Here is an 18,483-nt window from a genome sequence, read left to right on the forward strand (position 1 = left end):
CCTCCATGAGGGCAGGGACTTCTCTCTGTTTTGTTCTCTGCATACAGCAGGCACTCAGTAAGTGTCTTGCAATAATGGTAGCATGAGAGGCACAAGATGGAAAATAAGCAGGAGGTAGTCAGAGACTCGGGAGTGATAAGAAAGGGAGAGGAGCCTAGATAGGAGGTGAGGGTGGACTCGGGGAGAAACCCTGAGAATGGAAGGGGAGAGAGAAGCGGAGAGACAGAGGAGTTGAGAGGCAGAGAGTTGAGGCCGGCAGAGAGGTGAGGCCGGCAGAGCCCGGAAAGAGCAGAGGATGAGAGGGGGAAGGAGAGGAGGACTGTTTTTAGGGGAGGCAGGAAGGGGAGAGCAGACGCAGAAGCCAGGCGAAGGGGCGGCGGCGAGGAGAGCGCTGTCGTCGCCGGTCGGACGGTGACCACCGCGCCCCGTCCTGCGCCGCCCACAGGTGTCGGTGTGCCAGGAGATGCTGCAGGAGCTGCGGCACGCGGTGTCTTGTCGCAAGACGTCGCGTTCCCGCCGGCGCCGGCGCCCGGGCGGCCCGAGCCGGGCCCTGCTGTCGCTGCGCGCGGTCCGTGAGATGCGCCTCAGCAACGGCAAGCTCTACTCGGCCGGCGCGGGCGGGGATGCGGGCGGCGCGCACGGGGGTCCCCAGCGCCTCCTGGACGACCCGGGGCCGCCCGGCGGGGCCCGGCCCTCCGCCCCCACGCCCTGCACCCACGTGCGCGTCTGCCAGGAGTGTCGGCGCATCCAGGCGCTGCGGGCGTCCGGGGCTGGCGCGCCCCCGCGTGGCTTAGGCGCCCCCGCCGAAGCCACGAGCCCGCCCCGGCCGCGGCCCGGCCCCGCCGGCCCCCGCGAGCTGGCCGAGCACGAGTGACCACGGGCGGAGCCGGGCTGGCGGCCGGACTGATCGCAGGGACGGGGTCCGCCCCAGGCCCGGGCCGCCCCCTCTTCCCCAGCGGGCAAGGGACGGGACTTGTGCCCCCCGCACCGGTGCGCCGGACGCCGCGATTTTGCCTTCGGCTTACGGTGAAGTCCTGCGAGGCCCGGCTCCTGAGCTTGCCTGCGCCCCCTATTGGACTCGCCAGACGGTGCCGCGGACCCTGCACTCCGCCCCCGACTGCGGACATGAGCGCAGGAACCGAGGACTTCAGGGGCCGGGTACTGCGGAGCCGTTCCAGAAGCGGAAAGCAGTCCGCGAGGAGAGCCCCATCCTGCGACTGCTCAGGCTCCCCAAGACTTGACACAGCCCTCCCCACTTCTGGAGGAGGGGAGGGCCTTTGGGCAGATGGGTGTCCCCTGGCGCCCCTCAACTCTTCTCTTTCTCTCTTTTTTTTGGGGAGAAACCTCGGAATTTCTATGAGACCCCCCCAGGGAGGAGGTCAGTTGGGCCCCCTACCCTCCCCCTGCCACACCCCTGTCCCTGTTGGAATAAAAAAAAGAACAAAACCCCAAAACTGGGGATACCTGGGTCTCATTTCCTGGGGGTGTGAGGGCATTAAAGTCTTGGGCTCCCCAGGGAGTCTGCTGAGAACCACACACTGGACGGTCACTCCTGGACTCTCTCCACCCTTGGGCCCTGCCCTCAGGCAGCAGGTCAGCCCAGGTCCTGGCAGCTGGCCCCTCTCCACTGACCTTCTCTCAGGACAGAAGGAGGCTGCAACAGAGACCCTGAGACAGATGGAGAAAGATGCAGGGATCTGGAGAGGCGGAGACACCAGGGAACAGAGACACAGAAAGACAGAAACCAGATGGGGTTAGGGGGAGGGGAGGGTGAGTGAACTGCTTAGTGTGGTGGTGCCTGGGTGGCCACACAGTGACAAGTGTGTGCTTGGGCCAGGGTGATTTGATGACTTTTTAATTGTGGGCATGTGTGTGTATGTACGCCTGTGAGGCCGTCTTCAACTGTCTGTGACTGTGACCCTGTGTTTCTGCTGAAAGTGTGCCTCCCCAGCCCCCAAGAGAGGAAGTGAGAAATCCCAGTGGGGGGGGGGGTGGTGGCTGAAGGGCTGGTTGAACAGGGAGAGGGGTGGGTCCGCTTTCTGTCCCCGCCTTCCCCGCCTCCCCCCTGTCGCCCTGCTGGAGGTTTCCACTGGAAACTGCAGCTGAGAAAGGACGAGTGAAGGTCACACAGCGAGAGCCATAACGAGGCCGAGTAGAAGGGGGAGAGATGGAGAGGTGGAGAGAGAGAGGAAGAGATGGGGTAGGGGTGGGGGAGAGAGAGAGATGGGGAGAGACAAGGAGGGGGGCTGAGAGGTGGGGGGAGAGAGAGTTGGGGCTGAGAGGGGGAGAGGCAGAGAGAGACATACCGTGATTAGGTGAGATGGAATGGAGAAGGGGACAAGAGACTGAGACAGGCGGGGAGACAGATGAAGCAGGAAGTTAAGAGACCCCAGGGAATTGGGGCTGAGAGAAGCAGAGATTGAGGTGGGACAGAGGCAGGCTAGAGATGGGAAGCCAAAGAAAACTAGATGGAGAGGGGAGGGGGCCGGAGTGGTGAGGAAAGCCAGACTGAGTGGGACCCAGCTGGGAAAGGAGAGGCTGGGCCCTCCCCTCCGGCAGGGTGCCGGAACCCGGGAGCTGTCCGTTCAGCACCGTCCTGGTGGGGACTGGCGCGCACTGTCCTGTCTCCCTTGCGGGGCCGGCGGGCATCCAGGAGAAACTGCCTGGTACACAGCACCCCCCGTCTCCTCCCGGCCCCTTCTTTGTCTCCGGCACTTGCTGTGTGTGTGCCCCTTGGGGACAGGTGTGGGGGTGAGCTTGTCTCAGGGTCTAAGTTGTCCCCACATCTATTGCACAGACTTTAATCAATGTCTCTGCCCTTGGGCTGGACTCTCAGTCTATTGAGGTGACTAGAATATGATTGCAGACATTTCTGGTCTCTCTAGATCTCTGTCCCCATACCATGCAGCTGATCTATGAGGTCTCTCCCCATTTCCGAGTCTCCCACCCCTCCCCATTTCTGCTCCAAGTGTCTCCCTCGTCTTTATCTCTGAGTCTCCCCAGTTTGCCTAATGTGTCTCTGCCTGGCTCTCTTTGTCCCTGTGGCTCTCTGTCACCTTCACCGAGTAATTTTGTTGCTCTGTTTCCCTCCATCTGTTTTCTCATCTGTCTTTGCCGGTCTCTCTGTCTTTGTCAGTCTGTCTGTATCTGCCTCTACTTGGTTCTGAACTGTGTCCATTTCTCTTAAGTCTCTCTTTATGACTCTCTCACCAAGCTCTCCTGTCTGTGTCCATTCCTGTGACCTTCCTAAGGCTTCCCTCCTCCCCCCCCAACTTCTGCAGAGCCTCGCGCTGGGAGCATGGTGCACAGTCATCAGTCTCACCAGGCTCGTGTCTGAGGAGGGAGTGCATAAAGGGGGACATAAGCCTGTATCTGGGTGTCGTGTGGGGGGCCGAGATCTCCCCCAGGCAAACTGGAGAACAGGGAGAGAGAGAGCCTAGAATCTCCTGGGATCCAAACACCTTTAGGTATCTCTATCCCCCCAACCCCCTTGCCCATGGTCTAGGCCCTTCCCTGCCAGAAACAGACAAGGTGTAGGTGGCAGGGCGGGGAGATACTATATGTTGACAGATCCTCCCCCCACCACACACACCCCCAGGAAGGGGGCAGAATTGCAGTGGGGACCTGAGGGCCAACCACCTGGGCTAGAAGATGTGGCTCCCCCCCACCTTCCCCAGTCTCCATGGAGACAGGCCAGGTCTGCAGGCCCAGCCTCCTTTGCTGCATATTCGGCCTCCCTATTACCATGGCAACAAAGGACAGCGGGGAGGGATGGGGATGGGTCAGAGTACAGGATTGGGCCGAGGCTCTGTATGCTGGGGAAAGCCAGGGAAGCTGACTCCCTGCCCCCCTTTACTCCCAGGCCCTGTCTCCTTGTCCGTGTTTGTCTCTCTTCGGCTTTGAATCTCTGTCTCTCTGTTTCTCTTTATTTGTGTCTCATTCTGGCTTTTAGCCTTTCACATATTTCCCTGATCAGGCCCTTAACCTTCACCACCCACCCCCCATGCACATCAGGCTCACTCTGTGCCCCTTGCCTGTGTCCCCCAGGCCTCCACTCCCACAGGTGGGGAGGATACCCACATTCTGAGGAAGCTACAGGGACAGGTGTTCACTTGCTCTCTGCCCTTTCTATAATCCCCTGGGAAAGTCTGAGGTGTTCCTCAGAGAGCAAAGTGTGGGGGTGAGAGGCTGGGACTGCTCAGGCTTCGATGGGCAGCTGATAGGGTGTTGTGTGTATGTGGCAGTCCTGGAGTGCGTGTGCATACACACACTGAGACGGGACGTGTGTGGCATGTGGGTGGGGGCACTGGGACGTGTTTGCAGGTGTCTGTGTTAGCACTGCAATACGTGATGTGTGCAGTGTGGGAAGTGTGTGGGATGGTGTCGTGAGATCTGTTTCTGTGAATTATTGTTCTGGGTGTGAGTCTGTGTGCACCTTTTTGTCTGTCATTCACAATTAGCGACGCTTTGGCAGTTGTGCCCTGTGGACTTCTGCTTCCTGGGGAGGAGTGCGTGTGGTTATGTGTGTGCTGTTGTGTGACTGCAGCAGGGACCACAAAGGCTCATGGGGTGTGTGAGAGAGTGTGAGGCCTGTGAGTGTGTGATGGTGCCGAGTGTGGGTATGTTGGTCTGTGGGTTTACTGGTTGCGTGGTTGTGGGTCTCTTTGTGAAATGGTACAAGGCCAGGTGCAGTGGAGTGTGTGATGTGCATGTCTGTGATGCAGTGTTCGGAGGGTGTGAGTCAGTCTACATAGCCCTTTATGACTGCGATTGTAATTCTGGTGTGGTGTGATGGGGGGTGCATTTTATTTCCACATGTTGGTGAATCTCTGGCATTGTGTGATGGGGTAGTGTAGTATGTGTTTGAGGGTCCATGCTGTTGTGTGTGATGGGGTGGTGGACGTGTGCATCCTCCCCATCTGGGCTATCTGGGTGATGGTTGTGTGTGAGTGTGAGGCTTGGTGGGGTCCTCTGGCTGTGATGTGTCTTCTGTGTACCCTCGCAGTTGTGTCTCCCTGCATAACTCTGCATTGTGTGTGGGGGCACACTAGTGAGGGGACCTCAAGGCTCCTTTCCCCTCTGCAGCACCCTTCCTAATTGTAGGGTCTTCCTTGCCTCTTAGGCCCCCTCCAGCTCCCCCTCCTGAACAACAACCCCATAAGGTCTCCAGCCCTCCCCTGTGCCCCCCCTTACTGTGGTGGTTTATAAGGGGCTTTCCCCCCTCCCGGTGTCCACGTCTCCCAACCCACCCCTCTCCCTGTGGCAACACCCCCACAGTGCGGGGATTTTCGGGGCGCTCTCTCCCTCAGCGCCCCACTGCGGGGGTCTCCAAGTTCCTCATTGCGGGGTCTCCGGAATCCCCCCTTCTGCAGCTCTCCCCCTTGGCGGTGCCGCCACTTTGCGGAGGCTGGGGGGCGGGGAGGACAGCTGCAGTACTGGGGGCGGGGCCGCGGGCCATCCGTCAGGGCGGCGGCGCCCCTGATTGGCCGGCGCCGGCCCCCCCGCGGGCGCGGGCATATGAGGAGGCGGAGGCGGCGGCCGCCGCAGACTCTGTGCGGGAGGGCTACCGGCAGGACGGACGCGCGGACCGAGGCGCGGGCGCTGCAGAGGCCCCCCAGCCCGAGCCCGCGCCTGAGCCCGCCCTGAGGCCTCTGCCCCGGCCCCCGCCCCGCCCGTCCGCCCCTCTCCCCCGGAGCCGCCAAGATGGGGGTAGGTGCTCGGACCGGCCGGGCCGTGCGTGTGTGCGACATTGTGGGTCCAGTGACATTGGGGGCGGGGGGCGGGGGCTCCGGGACCCCTGCGGTCCGGGGCCAGGTCCGGGGGATCCGGCCCGTCCGTACGGTTGTGCCGCTGGTTGAGCGTGTGCGCGGGGCCGCCTGGGGCCGCGGGGTCTGTGGCGTATGTTGGCGTGTCTTTGTGTGCGGGGTCCGTGGGGCACCGATCGGCCCTTGACATCTCTGCCTGACCTGGTGCGGTTGCACGCTCCATCGTATGTGTGCATGTGCGTGTGCGTGTGCGCGTGTGTGAGCTCTTGGCTCTGTCAGGTCCTGCCAGCACCGTCTGCTAGCGATCGTGTGGCCCAGGTTGTGTCTGACTGTCTGCATTCGTGTCTGGGTTTGTCTGAGAGCTGGTGTTTGTGTCTGGGGGTGTTGAAAGCCCTCTGCTTCCCTGGCCGGGTGGGGACAGGTCCAGGCTATGGGATGAACACCAGATGACCTCTCTTTCTCCTTCCAGGCCTGGATGGGGGGGCTCCGCAGTGCGGCGGGTGGCCTGGGGCTGTGGTGTGTGTCCAGTTCCTAATCTGGGGAAGCTGATATGGGGCGGGGGGGGGGCTGGGAGAAGTAGGAGAGCTGTGGCAGGGAGACTGAGTGCCTGGCTGAGGGCGCATGTGTGCACATGTGGGGGGTAGGGAGGTGGGGAGTGTATCGTGCATGTCTGGCTATGCCCTTGCCTCTGTGTCCGTGTGTCCTTGTCTGTCTGTGAGTCTCTCCAGCAGATGCCGCCTCCTTCCCTGGCTGACCACCTGATCCCCTCTGCAGCCCTGGATTCCTCCCTGCGTGTCTGGGGCGGGGCCATGGGGGGAGAGTGGGAGAAGGAGGCGGGTGGGCTGGGTAAGAAGAAGACAGAGGGTCGGGATGGGAAAGGCTAATGGAGAGGGGATATGAGGGATGGGGAGAAAGATGGCGGATGAAGGCTGAGGGGCCCAGGGATGGAGGTGGGGGGGGGCAGATGTGTGGCTTGGGGTGGGTGAGGGGGGATGGGGAGAAGAACTGGGTGGGAAGAGGACTGGGAGATGTGGGGGCGGGGTGGGAGGTGAGAGTCAGTGATGGCTTCCAGGTAAGTGGAATGGAAGGAGGGAGGTGTGGGCAGATTGGAGGAGACTGACATTGTATGCCCCAGGGAGGGAAGAGGGGCATTAGGAAAAGAAGAGGGGCCAGGAGAAGAGAGGCACTTTAGACATGGGTTGCAGACAGAGAGGCAGAACCCTGTGGAAAGAGCAAAAGAAATAGGCAGAGACAGAGAGATGCTCTGAAAGAGACAGAGAGAAAGAGACACAGATGTAGAGACAAAGAGAGACACAGAGAGACATGAAGAGAGAGACATGGGTGAGACAAAGACATGGAGAGACACATCAGAGACAAAGAGAGAAACTGAGTCTGAGATTAGGAGACCCAAGGACAGACATTTCCTATCCAGAGACGACCAAAGTCAGCTCGAAGGGTGGGAGGAGGAGGCAGAGAGCACAAGGGAGGTGGAGAGAGAGATGCTCAGAGATGAAGGCCCCAGACACCCTGAGAGGGGGAGGGAGAGGTTGGCCAAGGTGCAGAAGCTGCGTGAGCTGGCGGGTGTCAGGGGGAGGCGGACAGCGGGAAATGGTGAGGAGACGCAGAGACTGGCTGCAGCGAGACAGGCGTGTCCCCCACCCTCAGAGGTGCTCCCGCCCTGCAGTGCGCCCATCTGGGCCTCCTGCCTTGACTGGGAAAGCCTCGGCTCCCCCTCCAACAGATGGAAGCCCGCCCCCAAGGGAGTCTGGTCATAGCAAGGGCAAGCAGAAGCCAAGGCTTGCCTGCCAGGGACTGGGGTGTCCCAGCCCCCTCCTCCCTCAGACCCAGAAGTCCAGGCCCCAGCCCTTCCTCCCTCAGACCCAGGGGCCCAGGCTCCCCCAGCCCCTCCACCCTCGGACCCAGGAGTCCAGAGCCCCCAGCCCCTCCACCCTCAGACCCAGGTCTCCAGGCCCCCAACCCCTCCTCTCTGAGACCTAGGAGTCCAGGACCCTCCTCCCTCAGACCCAGGAGTCCAGACCCCCTGCCCCTCCTCCCTCAAATGCAGGAGTCCAAGCCCCCAGCCCGTCTTCCCTCAGACCCAGGAGTCCAGGCCCCCAGCCCCTCCTCCCTCAGACCCAGGAGTCCAGGCCCCCAGCCCCCTCCTCCTTCAGCCCCAGGAGTCCAAGGCCCCCAGCCCCCTCCTCCCTCAGATCAGGGGTCCAGTTTCCACAGCCCCTCCTCCCTCAGCCCCAGGAGTCCAAGGCCCCCAGCCCCTCTTCCCTCAGATCAGGGGTCCACGTTCCCCAGCCCCTCCTCCCTCAGACCCAGGAGTCCAAGACCCCCAGCCCCCTTCTCCCACAGACCAGGGATCCAGGCCCTGAGCCCCTCCTCCCTCCAAGCAGCGGCTCCCAGCCTTCCCCAAGGTTTCAAGGGTGGGCTGCTGGTTTTCTCCCCCACTCCTGCCAGGGCCCCATCTCTCTCCTCTCTTGCCTTCCCCCTCCTTTCTCTACCTTGACCCTGTGACCTTCTATCTCCACACCTCTCCATCCATGGGGCCACCCCTGTGGGCAGGTAAGACCCCTCCTGGTGCAGGGAGTGGAGGCATGTCCTCCCTGTCCCCCAGGCCTCCGTGCTTTTGAGTCAGACGCAGTGTTGCTGCAGGGCTGGCCCAGGGCCAAGCCTCCCTCCCACCCTCCTAAACCCTCTCAGAGGCTCTCAGGCCTCCAGGCTGCAGTAACCCCCAGGCTCAGCCTCTGGGTCTGGGGGCAGCCGGCAGGCAGCTCAGCCCTCTACAAGGTCACAAGGGGATTAGCACTGAGCTGCCTGAGCCTGGGATCCCAGCTTGGCTCTGGGCCCGCAGGATCTGTCAGCAGCCCTCTTCCAGCACCTGGCCTCGCCCCACCCCTCCTGCCAGCCTCCAGGGACACTGCCTTCCCCATCTGCCCAAGCCCCCAGACTGGAACCTCCCTCACCCCCTCACACTGCATCCAGTTCAAGCCAGGCCTGGGGCTTCTGTACCCCAAATCCTAGCCAGCTCCTAGTCTGCCCTCCAGAGCCCTGACCTTGCCCATCCCCTGTTCAAAGCTGTCCGTGGCTGCCACCAACCCCCGAGAGAGAGGCCAGGGCCCACAGCTTGTCAGTCAAGGCCCTTGGGACTGGCTGGGTATCCAGCCAGGCCACCATCCTGGAGCATAGTAGGCTGCCTCCCGGGCTTTTGTCCCAGCTGTGACCAACACCTGCAGTACCCTTTCCTCTGTCCCTGCCAGGCCTGTGGGGTCTCCCAGGTTCTCCCTGTCTTTGAGAGACCCATGGGGCTGTGGAAAGGAGCCCAGGAAAAGAGCCGGGTAGAGAAGACAGGGAGGGTGACAGGAGGGGGAAACCTGGAGCTGGAAGGACGGAGATGCCGAGATGCACCCGAGAGAGACAGATAGACAAGAAGGTCGCAGAGAGAGACAGCCAGAGACAGACAAGGCAGCTGAGACAGGAGAGGTGGAGAGGGAGAGACACATGAAGCATTCCAGAGGAGGACACAGCTGGAAAGTTGAAGACAGACTCATGACAGAGAATGGCAGAGAGAAGGATGGAGAAAGACACGGAGGTGGAAATACTGACACTCAGAGACAGTCTGAGATCCCGTAACACATCAACTTGGAGAGACATGGGAACCCAGAGAGAACCAGAGAGAGATTTAGCCAGATGCCGGGAGAGATCGTTCAAGAGATGCAGACAGACATTATGTGAGACAGAGAGACATACAGAGCCAGAGATCAGTCAGACAGAATTATACAGAGACACGTGCTGAGAGACTTAGAGGCAAAGAGACAGACGACATAAAGTGACGAAGGAGAGAGAGCAGGGAGAGAAACAGCCACAGAGAGACAGAGATGGCGAGATAAAGAGGTAGGAGACAGAGAGACAAAAAAGAACAATAAGACAGAAGGGGACAAACTGAGACTGAGAGAGATAGATCCAGAGACAGAGAAATACGGACAAAGCAAGAGACCTCTGGACACTCTGGGAGTTGGGACAGGCCCAGGAGGAGGGAGAAAGAGACACACACAGAGATAAAGAGACACCAAGTGACTGAAGGAGAGAGAACCACAGAGACAGGCAGAGAAACAGAGGGAGACAGAAGCACAGACAGACCTGGACAGAGACCCTCAGGGACAGAGACCCAGAGATAACATGGCGCCAGAGACAGTGAGGCCAATCGAAGAGACGAGACCCACGGGTTCTGAGAGACAACCACTCAGAGACACAGGGCAGAGACAGGGAGGTGCAGGCAAGCCCTGACAGACAGACGGCGACCCCCAGAGCCAGCCCCTGCCCAAGGTGCACACCTGTACAGAAGCAGGCCGGGGCGGGGGCCTGGAGGGCCGGTGTCCCCCTTGTAACCCCTTCTCGCCCACAGTCTGGTGGCTCTGACAGCTATCGTGTCGCCACCTCGCAGGACAAGAAAGATGACAAGGGCTCGCCCAAGAAGAGCAAGGGCACCAAAGAGCGCAGGGACCTGGATGACCTCAAGAAGGAGGTGGCTATGGTAAGCCCCACCCTTTGCACCCACACACCCGCCCAGAGCAGAGATGTGGCCAGGGATGGGCCTCACGCTCTCAGGTCTTGCCCCAGCCCCTGAAAGGCCTTGGCTCTCATTGCCTCCCACCAAATTCTCGTTCCCCAGACAGAGCACAAGATGTCAGTGGAAGAGGTCTGCCGGAAATACAACACAGACTGTGTGCAGGTGCGGCTGGTCCTGAAGGAGGAGGGCTTCCGGGAGGAGGGGCTGGGGGGCTTGGACCTTTTAGTCTGAGGGTGGAGGGGCTGGGCGCCTGGACCCCTGGGTCTGAGGGAAGAGGGGCTGGGGGTCTGGACCCCTGAATCTGAGGGAGGAGGGGCTGGGGGCCTGGACCCCTGGCTCTGAGGGAGGAGGGGCTGGGGGTCTGGACTCCTGGGTCTGAGGGAAGAGGGGCTGGGGGCCTGGACCCCTGAGTCTGAGGGAGGACAGTCTTAGGGCCTGGACCCTTGGGTCTGAGGGAGGAGGGGCTGGGGGTCTTGACCCCTGGGTCTGAGGGAGCAAGGTCCGGGGGCCTGGACCCCTGGGTCTGAGGGAAGAGGGGCTGGGGGTCTGGACCCCTGAATCTGAGGGAGGAGGGGCTGGGGGCCTGGACCCCTGAGTCTGAGGGAGGAAGGTCTGGGGGCCTGGACCCCTGGGTCTGAGAGAGGAGGGGCTAGAGGCCTGGACCCCTGGGTCTGAGAGAGGAGGGGCTGGGGGCCTGGACCCCTGGGTCTGAGGGAAGAGGGGCTGGGGTCCTGGACCCTTGGGTAGAGGGAGGAGGGGCTGGGGGCCTGGGGTGCTTTGGGGTGAAGCGTTGGGGTACCAAGGTGGCTCAGGGAGGGTTCTGTGTGAGTCCTGTGTCCCCCAGGGTCTGACCCACAGCAAAGCTCAAGAGATCCTGGCCCGGGATGGGCCTAATGCGCTCACACCACCGCCTACCACCCCAGAATGGGTCAAGTTCTGCCGCCAGCTCTTCGGGGGCTTCTCAATCCTGCTGTGGATTGGAGCCATCCTCTGCTTCCTGGCCTATGGCATCCAGGCGGGCACAGAGGACGACCCCTCGGGTGACAATGTGAGTGCCCTCCACCCTGCCCTGTGCCAGGGCCTGAACATTTAGGGGCGTACACCCTGCCCCGCGTTTCCTGCCCCTTCCGGCTTCTCAAAGCCCACTCCCCCGCTCTCCCTCATCGGACCTGCATGATCACTCGGTGAGAGAACCAGAGAAGGTCTAAGGAAACTGAGGCTCAGTAAAGCCAAGTAACTTGTGTGCCGTGTGGTGTGTGTGAGCTGAGGCTCTGTCCCAGGGCTTTGTGATCCCGGTGGCCTTGGGGACAAACACCACCAGGTGGTCATCACCTGAAAGGTCCCCCCAAAAAGTGAGTGCGCTCATGTAGCGAGCCAGGCGCATCCAGCTGCAGCTCTGTCGGGACCCCTCCCGCAATGCAGGGGACACATGGGGGGACGCGGTCTCAACGGACCCCGTGCCCATAAACACAGACCCGCACACTGACCACATGGAGATCCTTGCACAGGCACGTGCACACACATGCAGAGTCAACACCATCACGCTGGACGCAGACTCAGACACACAGGCACAGACACAGGCGTGGATGGAACTCAGACACACACAGAGCTGCAGGCCTAGCCTGCAGACAGACAGACTGACCTGCCAGTCAAGCACAGACAGATCGTATTCCCAGACATTAAAACTCAGGGAGCCTGACTGGCTTTGTCGGGGGAGCATGTGACTCTTGATCTCGGAGTCCTGAGTTCGAGTCCCATGTTGGGTGTAGAGATTACGAAAATCAATCGATCAATAAAACTTAAAAAAAAAAAAAGGAAATTAAAACCTAAACAGGCAGATAGACCCAGGCAGACCAAGAGAGAGTGACAGAGAGACAGAAATCCACATACAGAGACTCAAACACAAACGGTCCCATAAATTCATTATTTTTTATTTTTTTAAAAGATTTTATTTATTTATTTGACAGAGAGAGACAGCCAGCGAGAGAGGGAACACAAGCAGGGGGAGTGGGAGAGGAAGAAGCAGGCTCCCAGTGGAGGAGCCTGATGTGGGGCTCGATCCCATGGATCCAGGATCACGCCCTGAGCCGAAGGCAGCTGCTTAACGACTGAGCCACCCAGGCGCCCCAGTCCCATAAATTTAAAGCCAGGCATGCAAACCGTCGGACAGACACACTGACTTAAACACAGACAGACACATGGACAGATAATAGCATACACTCAGATTCTCCAATGCAGACAGAAAGACAGATGGACGCACAAAATCAAGAGAAGGACTGACCTAGAGATTCAAACGCACCCATGTGCGGAAAGAGGGACCCTAACGTTATCAGGCAGACAGACACACGGACCCTCAAGTAGACACAGCCTGGGGTCAGACACACAAATATGGACACCCCCCCCCCGTGGACTCAGAGTTCCCTTCCCAGATTCTATCTCGGGGTGAGGCTGGTAGGGAGCGGCTCTGAGGCGCGACCCTGTGTCCCCCCACAGCTATATCTGGGCATCGTGTTGGCGGCTGTGGTCATCATCACCGGCTGCTTCTCCTACTACCAGGAGGCCAAGAGCTCCAAGATCATGGAGTCCTTCAAGAACATGGTTCCCCAGGTGAGGGGGGCCCCGGAAGGGGTCAGGTGGGGGTAGGAGGGTGGGGGTGAAGTGTGCCATCCAAGCCCCGGCAGAGAGCTGGGGCGCTGACTCTTCTCCATTCGGCCCCCAGCAAGCCCTGGTGATCCGTGAGGGGGAGAAGATGCAGGTGAACGCTGAGGAGGTGGTGGTTGGGGACCTGGTGGAGATCAAGGGTGGAGACCGAGTCCCGGCCGACCTACGAATCATCTCAGCCCATGGTTGCAAGGTGGGACCGGGACCTGAGGCCCAGCTCTGTCCTTCCTGGAGTGGCTCTGTGGTCCAGGCCCTCAGTCCCCTCCTCCCTCAGACTCAGGAGTCGTGCCCCCAGCCCCCTCCTCCTTCAGAACTAAGAGTCCAGGCCCCAGGCCCCTCTCTTTCAGAGCCAGGGTTCCAGGCCCCCAGATCCCTCCTCACTCAGACCCAGGAGTCCAGAGTCCCAGCACCCTCTTCCCTCAGACCCGGTAGTCCAGGCCCCCAATCTCCTCTTTCTCCCTCAGACCTAGGGATCTAGGGGTCCAGGCCCCCAGCCCCCTCTTCCCTCAGACCCAGGGGTCTAGGCCCCCAGTCCCTCCTCCCCCAGGACCCAGGAGTCCAGGCCCCTGCTCCCCACCCCCCCAGACCCATCGATACCTTAAACCATGGCAAGAAGCCTCTGCTTCCCACCTTCAAGAGCCCAGCCTCTAGCCCCCCGGACACAACTCACTCACCCAGAGTCCAGGCTTCTAGTTATGACCTCCACGGATACAGCCCTAGCTTGTCCTCTGGACAAGTGCTCCCTGACCCCAGGGCTGGGCCCTCTGTCCCTTCACCCATCCTCAGGTGGACAACTCCTCCCTGACCGGCGAATCAGAACCACAGACCCGCTCTCCTGACTGCACACACGACAACCCCTTGGAGACTCGGAACATTACCTTCTTTTCTACCAACTGCGTGGAAGGTGCGGCAGGGCACGGTGGGGGCACCCAGGTTGGGGCAGGGCTGGCCCAGACAGAGAGATGTGCGTCTGGGACTTGGGGTCCCTGTGAACCTCGCTGAGACCCCATCCCCAGCTCAGCCTCCTCCCCTCTGGCCCCACAGGCACAGCTCGCGGCGTGGTGGTGGCCACGGGTGACCGCACTGTCATGGGCCGCATTGCCACGCTGGCTTCAGGCCTGGAGGTGGGCAAGACGCCCATCGCCATCGAGATCGAGCACTTCATCCAGCTCATCACCGGTGTGGCTGTCTTCCTGGGCGTCTCCTTCTTCATCCTGTCCCTCATTCTCGGGTACACCTGGCTTGAGGCTGTCATCTTCCTCATCGGCATCATCGTGGCCAATGTCCCAGAGGGCCTGCTGGCCACCGTCACTGTAAGGGCCGGACCCCCATGTCTGAGGGAGGAGGGGTCTGGGGTCTGACTGCCGTGTTCCTGAGGAGGACACCTTGCACACTGAGGGCTGAGCCTCCTAGATCTTGAGTGACTGGGTCCGGGGACTCAGAAGGCCTTCTTAACAAAACAAACAAAAATCTCGAGGCACACTGCAAGGCATGAAGGGCGAACAGCCTATCATGTTCTTTTTTTCTTTTCTTTTTCTTTTTCTTTTGAGAAAGTGGGGGGAGTAAACGAGCAGGGGGAGGGGCAGAGGGAGAGGGAGAGAGAGAATCTCAAGCAGACTCCCAGCTCGGCACAGAGCCCAACACAGGCTCGATACCACGACCCTGAGATCATGACCTGAGCCGAAATCGAGAGGCGGTGCCTCAACCGACTGAGCCCCCCAGGAGCCCCGTCAGTCCTACCACTTTCTAAGTTAACTTACACAACTAAGAAGTACACCCTCATGGGGTTCCCGGCTGGTTCAGTCAGGAGAGCATATGACTCTTGATCTCGGGGTTGTGAGTTTGAGCTCCACGTTGGATGTAGAGATTACTTAAAAATAAAATCTTAAAAAAAAAAAAAGAAGTATATCCTCATGTAAAAGGTCCAAATAATACACTAAGATAGTTAAACAATAAAATAATACCACCCCCCACCACCCTGCTGCCCATTGGTCAGCCCCACCACAGAAGAGCATTGTCCACACTGCTTCCCGGCTGGTGTGGGCGTATTCCAGCCTGTGGGTCAATGCTGTCTTCACGGCACATAGACCCGGCCGTCCCAGAAATTCTCTGCTGCTTGCTTCTTTTTACTTAATGCATCCTGCCACGATTTCCCCATTAGCATGTTCAAAGCCAGGGTAGGTCAAAGGCTTTTTACAGACGTGGGGTCATGCATATGGACGCCCCGGGTGTGAGTCTGGGCGTGTACGGGTGGGCGGCACGCAGACTGAGTTCCCCAGAAACCCCCTTGAGACCTTGTCCAGCTTCTTTCCCCCAACCCAAAGGTAACCCCTACGCTGGCTTCCAGCAGTCTCACTGCACTGCATAGCAACGGGATAATCGAGTACAAACCCTTGTTTCCGGCTCAGTTTTGTGCTGGACACGACGTCCTTGAACTTCACCCGTGCGGGTGCAAGCAGCAGGAGCCTGCTCTTTCTTGTTGCTGCATATTATTCCATTTTTTATTCCTGCGGTTTATTTATCCCTTCCGTTGTTAGTAGATGTTTGCGTTGCCGATTATAAGGGTTGCCGGTGTGCCCAGAGCAGTAGCTGTCTTTGGGGGCACATCCGAGCCCACTTTTGTCGGTCCGTACCTTGGGATGGAATTGCTGGACGGCAACACTCTTCTGTGTGTGTGTCTGTCTTGTTGTTGTCTGATGTTTGGGGGCAGCGCTCTTTCCTTTCCCGGGCCACGCGGTTGCTGCTGGGCCGGGCAGGTGTGTCGGCGCTCGCGTTGCCGGTGCAAGCCTGCCACCCGGCTCCCCCGGTGACTGGCCCGCCCCTGGCACGTCCCCTAGGTGTGTCTGACGCTGACGGCCAAACGCATGGCGCGGAAGAACTGCCTGGTGAAAAACCTGGAGGCTGTCGAGACCCTGGGCTCCACATCCACCATCTGCTCGGACAAGACAGGGACCCTCACCCAGAACCGCATGACGGTTGCCCACATGTGGTTTGACAACCAGATCCATGAGGCCGACACCACCGAGGACCAGTCAGGTGAGGGTGGGGCCCCGGCGGGGACCGAGGGGGTCTGGCGCCAAGGCGCTGTGACAGGGGACATGTGCCTCCTTCAGGCACCTCGTTCGACAAGAGCTCACACACCTGGGTGGCCCTGTCCCACATTGCCGGACTCTGCAACCGTGCCGTCTTCAAGGGAGGTCAGGACAACATCCCTGTGCTCAAGGTACGTCCAGCTGCCCCCCTCGCCTTGGCCCTGCCCGTGGCCACCGCCGCTGCTCTGCTCTGACGGCCCTCTGTTCCCCCAGAGGGATGTGGCCGGGGATGCCTCTGAGTCTGCCCTGCTCAAGTGCATCGAGCTGTCCTCTGGCTCTGTGAAGCTGATGCGAGAACGAAACAAGAAAGTGGCCGAGATTCCCTTCAATTCCACCAACAAATACCAGGTACTGCCGGGCTGTCTAGGAGAGCTAGCCTGGACCTCGGTGCCTTGATCATGCCTGTAAGCGGTCACCTCTGCGCCACTGCCCCCCTTGCTTTGGACAAGTTACTAACCTTCCAGAGCCTTGGTTTCACCATCTGTGAAATGGGCATGATAGTGTCTACCCGGTTAGGTAAGGAACAGGCTGACCCAGAAGTAGTGAGAGCAAGGTCTCTGCCAGAGTGGGAGGCAGAGGCGTAAGGATCTTCCTGCAGCCAGGGAGCTCCCATTCATTCCACCAATATTCGCTTGAGCAGCCAGTGCATGTCAGGCGCACGTTTTTGGTGCTGGGGTGCCCATGGCAGTGAGTGAAACAGTGAAGTCGCTCCTCTCATGGAACTTACGTTCTAGTGCTGGAAGACAGTCCATGACAAAGGCATGAGGAAATACGGAATATGCTGGCTGCAGGTGTCTGGGGCAAAAGTATTCTAGGCAGTGGGCATAGCACGTGCAAAGGCCCTGAGGCAGGAGTGTATTAATGTGTCTGAACAACAGCCAGGCAGGCAGGGTGGTGGAGCAGGGAGCCTGGGAGTGTGCTGGAGGTAAGGACAGTGGGTGCCTGGCCAGGTCCCATGAGGCTCGTGGGCCGTGGAGAGGACTCAGGAATGACTCTAAGAGGGACATGAGCTCTGTGCAGAGGAGAGATGGGAGCTGACTCATGTTTTTTAAAAGACTTTCACTGAGATATAATTCATATATCATAGATCACCGACATAAATGTCACAGATACATGCAATCGCTCCACAAGTATGGAACATTCCATCCTGTCAAAAGGAAGTCTCACATTCCTTAGCTATTGCCCTCCTCTCCCCCATCTCCCTGATCCCTAAGCAACCGCTCATCCACTTTCTGTCTCTGTGCGTTGGCCAGTTCTGGCCGTTTTGTATAAATGGTATCACATAATACGAGGCATTTTGTGCCTGGCGTCTTTGCCGTCGTGTGACGTTCTCAAGGTTCGCTCACGTTGTGGTGTGTGCCGGTACCCTGGACCTCTGTCTGGCTGGGTAATGTTGCACTGCCGGCATAGTGCACAGTTTCTTGATCCCTCCAGCCGCTGACGGACGTTCGAGTCGTTCGCCCCTTTGCACTACAGTGTGATGCTGCTGGCTACTTCACGCACACGTTTCTCTGCGGACACACTTGCTGTGTCTCTTGGGTGTTGACTCGTGTAGTAACTCTCCTGTAGCCTTTTGGGGGGCTGTCAGACTATTTGCCAAAGTGGCTGCCCCGTTTCCCACAGACTCACGTTTCTTAAAGGATCCTCCTGGCTGCGGTGGAGAGGCAGTATTATGGGCTGGGGCGGGCAGGCACAGACACTCAGTGTGATATTTCCTCTGAGAGATGGGGGTGGCCGGATGGGGTCGGCAAGAGGGAAGGTGAGAAGAGGTCAGAATCTGGGTGTATTTGAGAAGTGAGCTGAGCAGATTTGGTGATAAGTCAGATGTGGGATGAGAGGAAGCCGGGTGAGGCAGGGAGAGAGATTTCTGTGAGCGAGCCCCACGGGCAGAAACATCTGTGAGATAGAGAGACAGAAATGGGCAGGGGTGAGCCGAGATCTCTGTGACAGACTCCGAGAACCAGATGGAGATCTCTTGGGTAGAGAGTTTGGGGCAGTGCATTCTGGGGGAGCCCCGGCTGTGGTCTGTCCTGGCTCGCATGGCTCAAGCCGGAGGCTGGGGGCCGTCCTGTCCCCCAGCTGGGTCCCGCCGAGGCTCAGGAATGCCCGCCCTCTCCACAGCTCTCCATCCATGAGACTGAGGACCCCAACGACAACCGATACCTGCTGGTGATGAAGGGTGCCCCCGAGCGTATCCTGGACCGCTGCTCCACCATCCTGCTGCAGGGCAAGGAGCAGCCCCTGGATGAGGAGATGAAGGAGGCCTTCCAGAACGCCTACCTTGAGCTCGGTGGCCTGGGCGAGCGCGTGCTGGGTGCGCACCTCGGGGGGGGGTGCTGATGTGGGGCAGGGGCTGGGCCAGCTCGGGGGGGGGGGGCCCTTGAGGCTG

At 59.7% G+C, this 18,483-nt stretch overlaps 2 protein-coding genes across 3 annotated transcripts in view; both read left to right on the plus strand.

Moving 5' to 3' along the window:
• Positions 1 to 1,440, plus strand: part of GRIK5 (glutamate ionotropic receptor kainate type subunit 5) — a 45,139-nt gene extending 43,699 nt beyond the window's left edge. For both annotated transcript variants that reach the window (XM_040634057.1, XM_040634058.1), the window contains one exon: positions 446 to 1,440. In XM_040634057.1, the coding sequence (XP_040489991.1) occupies positions 446 to 874 (429 nt within the window). In that variant the 3' untranslated portion in view covers positions 875 to 1,440. The remainder of the gene's footprint in view (positions 1 to 445) is intronic.
• Positions 1,126 to 18,483, plus strand: part of ATP1A3 (ATPase Na+/K+ transporting subunit alpha 3) — a 24,390-nt gene continuing 7,032 nt past the window's right edge. Inside the window, exons 1-14 of the mRNA XM_040634419.1 lie at positions 1,126 to 1,158; positions 5,373 to 5,592; positions 5,648 to 5,709; positions 10,216 to 10,305; positions 10,444 to 10,503; positions 11,186 to 11,389; positions 12,835 to 12,948; positions 13,061 to 13,195; positions 13,789 to 13,906; positions 14,047 to 14,315; positions 15,840 to 16,038; positions 16,116 to 16,225; positions 16,308 to 16,442; positions 18,216 to 18,408. Of these exons, the coding sequence (XP_040490353.1) occupies positions 1,126 to 1,158; positions 5,373 to 5,592; positions 5,648 to 5,709; positions 10,216 to 10,305; positions 10,444 to 10,503; positions 11,186 to 11,389; positions 12,835 to 12,948; positions 13,061 to 13,195; positions 13,789 to 13,906; positions 14,047 to 14,315; positions 15,840 to 16,038; positions 16,116 to 16,225; positions 16,308 to 16,442; positions 18,216 to 18,408 (1,942 nt within the window). The remainder of the gene's footprint in view (positions 1,159 to 5,372; positions 5,593 to 5,647; positions 5,710 to 10,215; positions 10,306 to 10,443; positions 10,504 to 11,185; positions 11,390 to 12,834; positions 12,949 to 13,060; positions 13,196 to 13,788; positions 13,907 to 14,046; positions 14,316 to 15,839; positions 16,039 to 16,115; positions 16,226 to 16,307; positions 16,443 to 18,215; positions 18,409 to 18,483) is intronic.

Source organism: Ursus maritimus, unplaced genomic scaffold (genome assembly GCF_017311325.1).
Source record: "Ursus maritimus isolate PB19 unplaced genomic scaffold, ASM1731132v1 scaffold_19, whole genome shotgun sequence".
NCBI classification, from domain to species: Eukaryota; Metazoa; Chordata; class Mammalia; order Carnivora; family Ursidae; genus Ursus; species Ursus maritimus.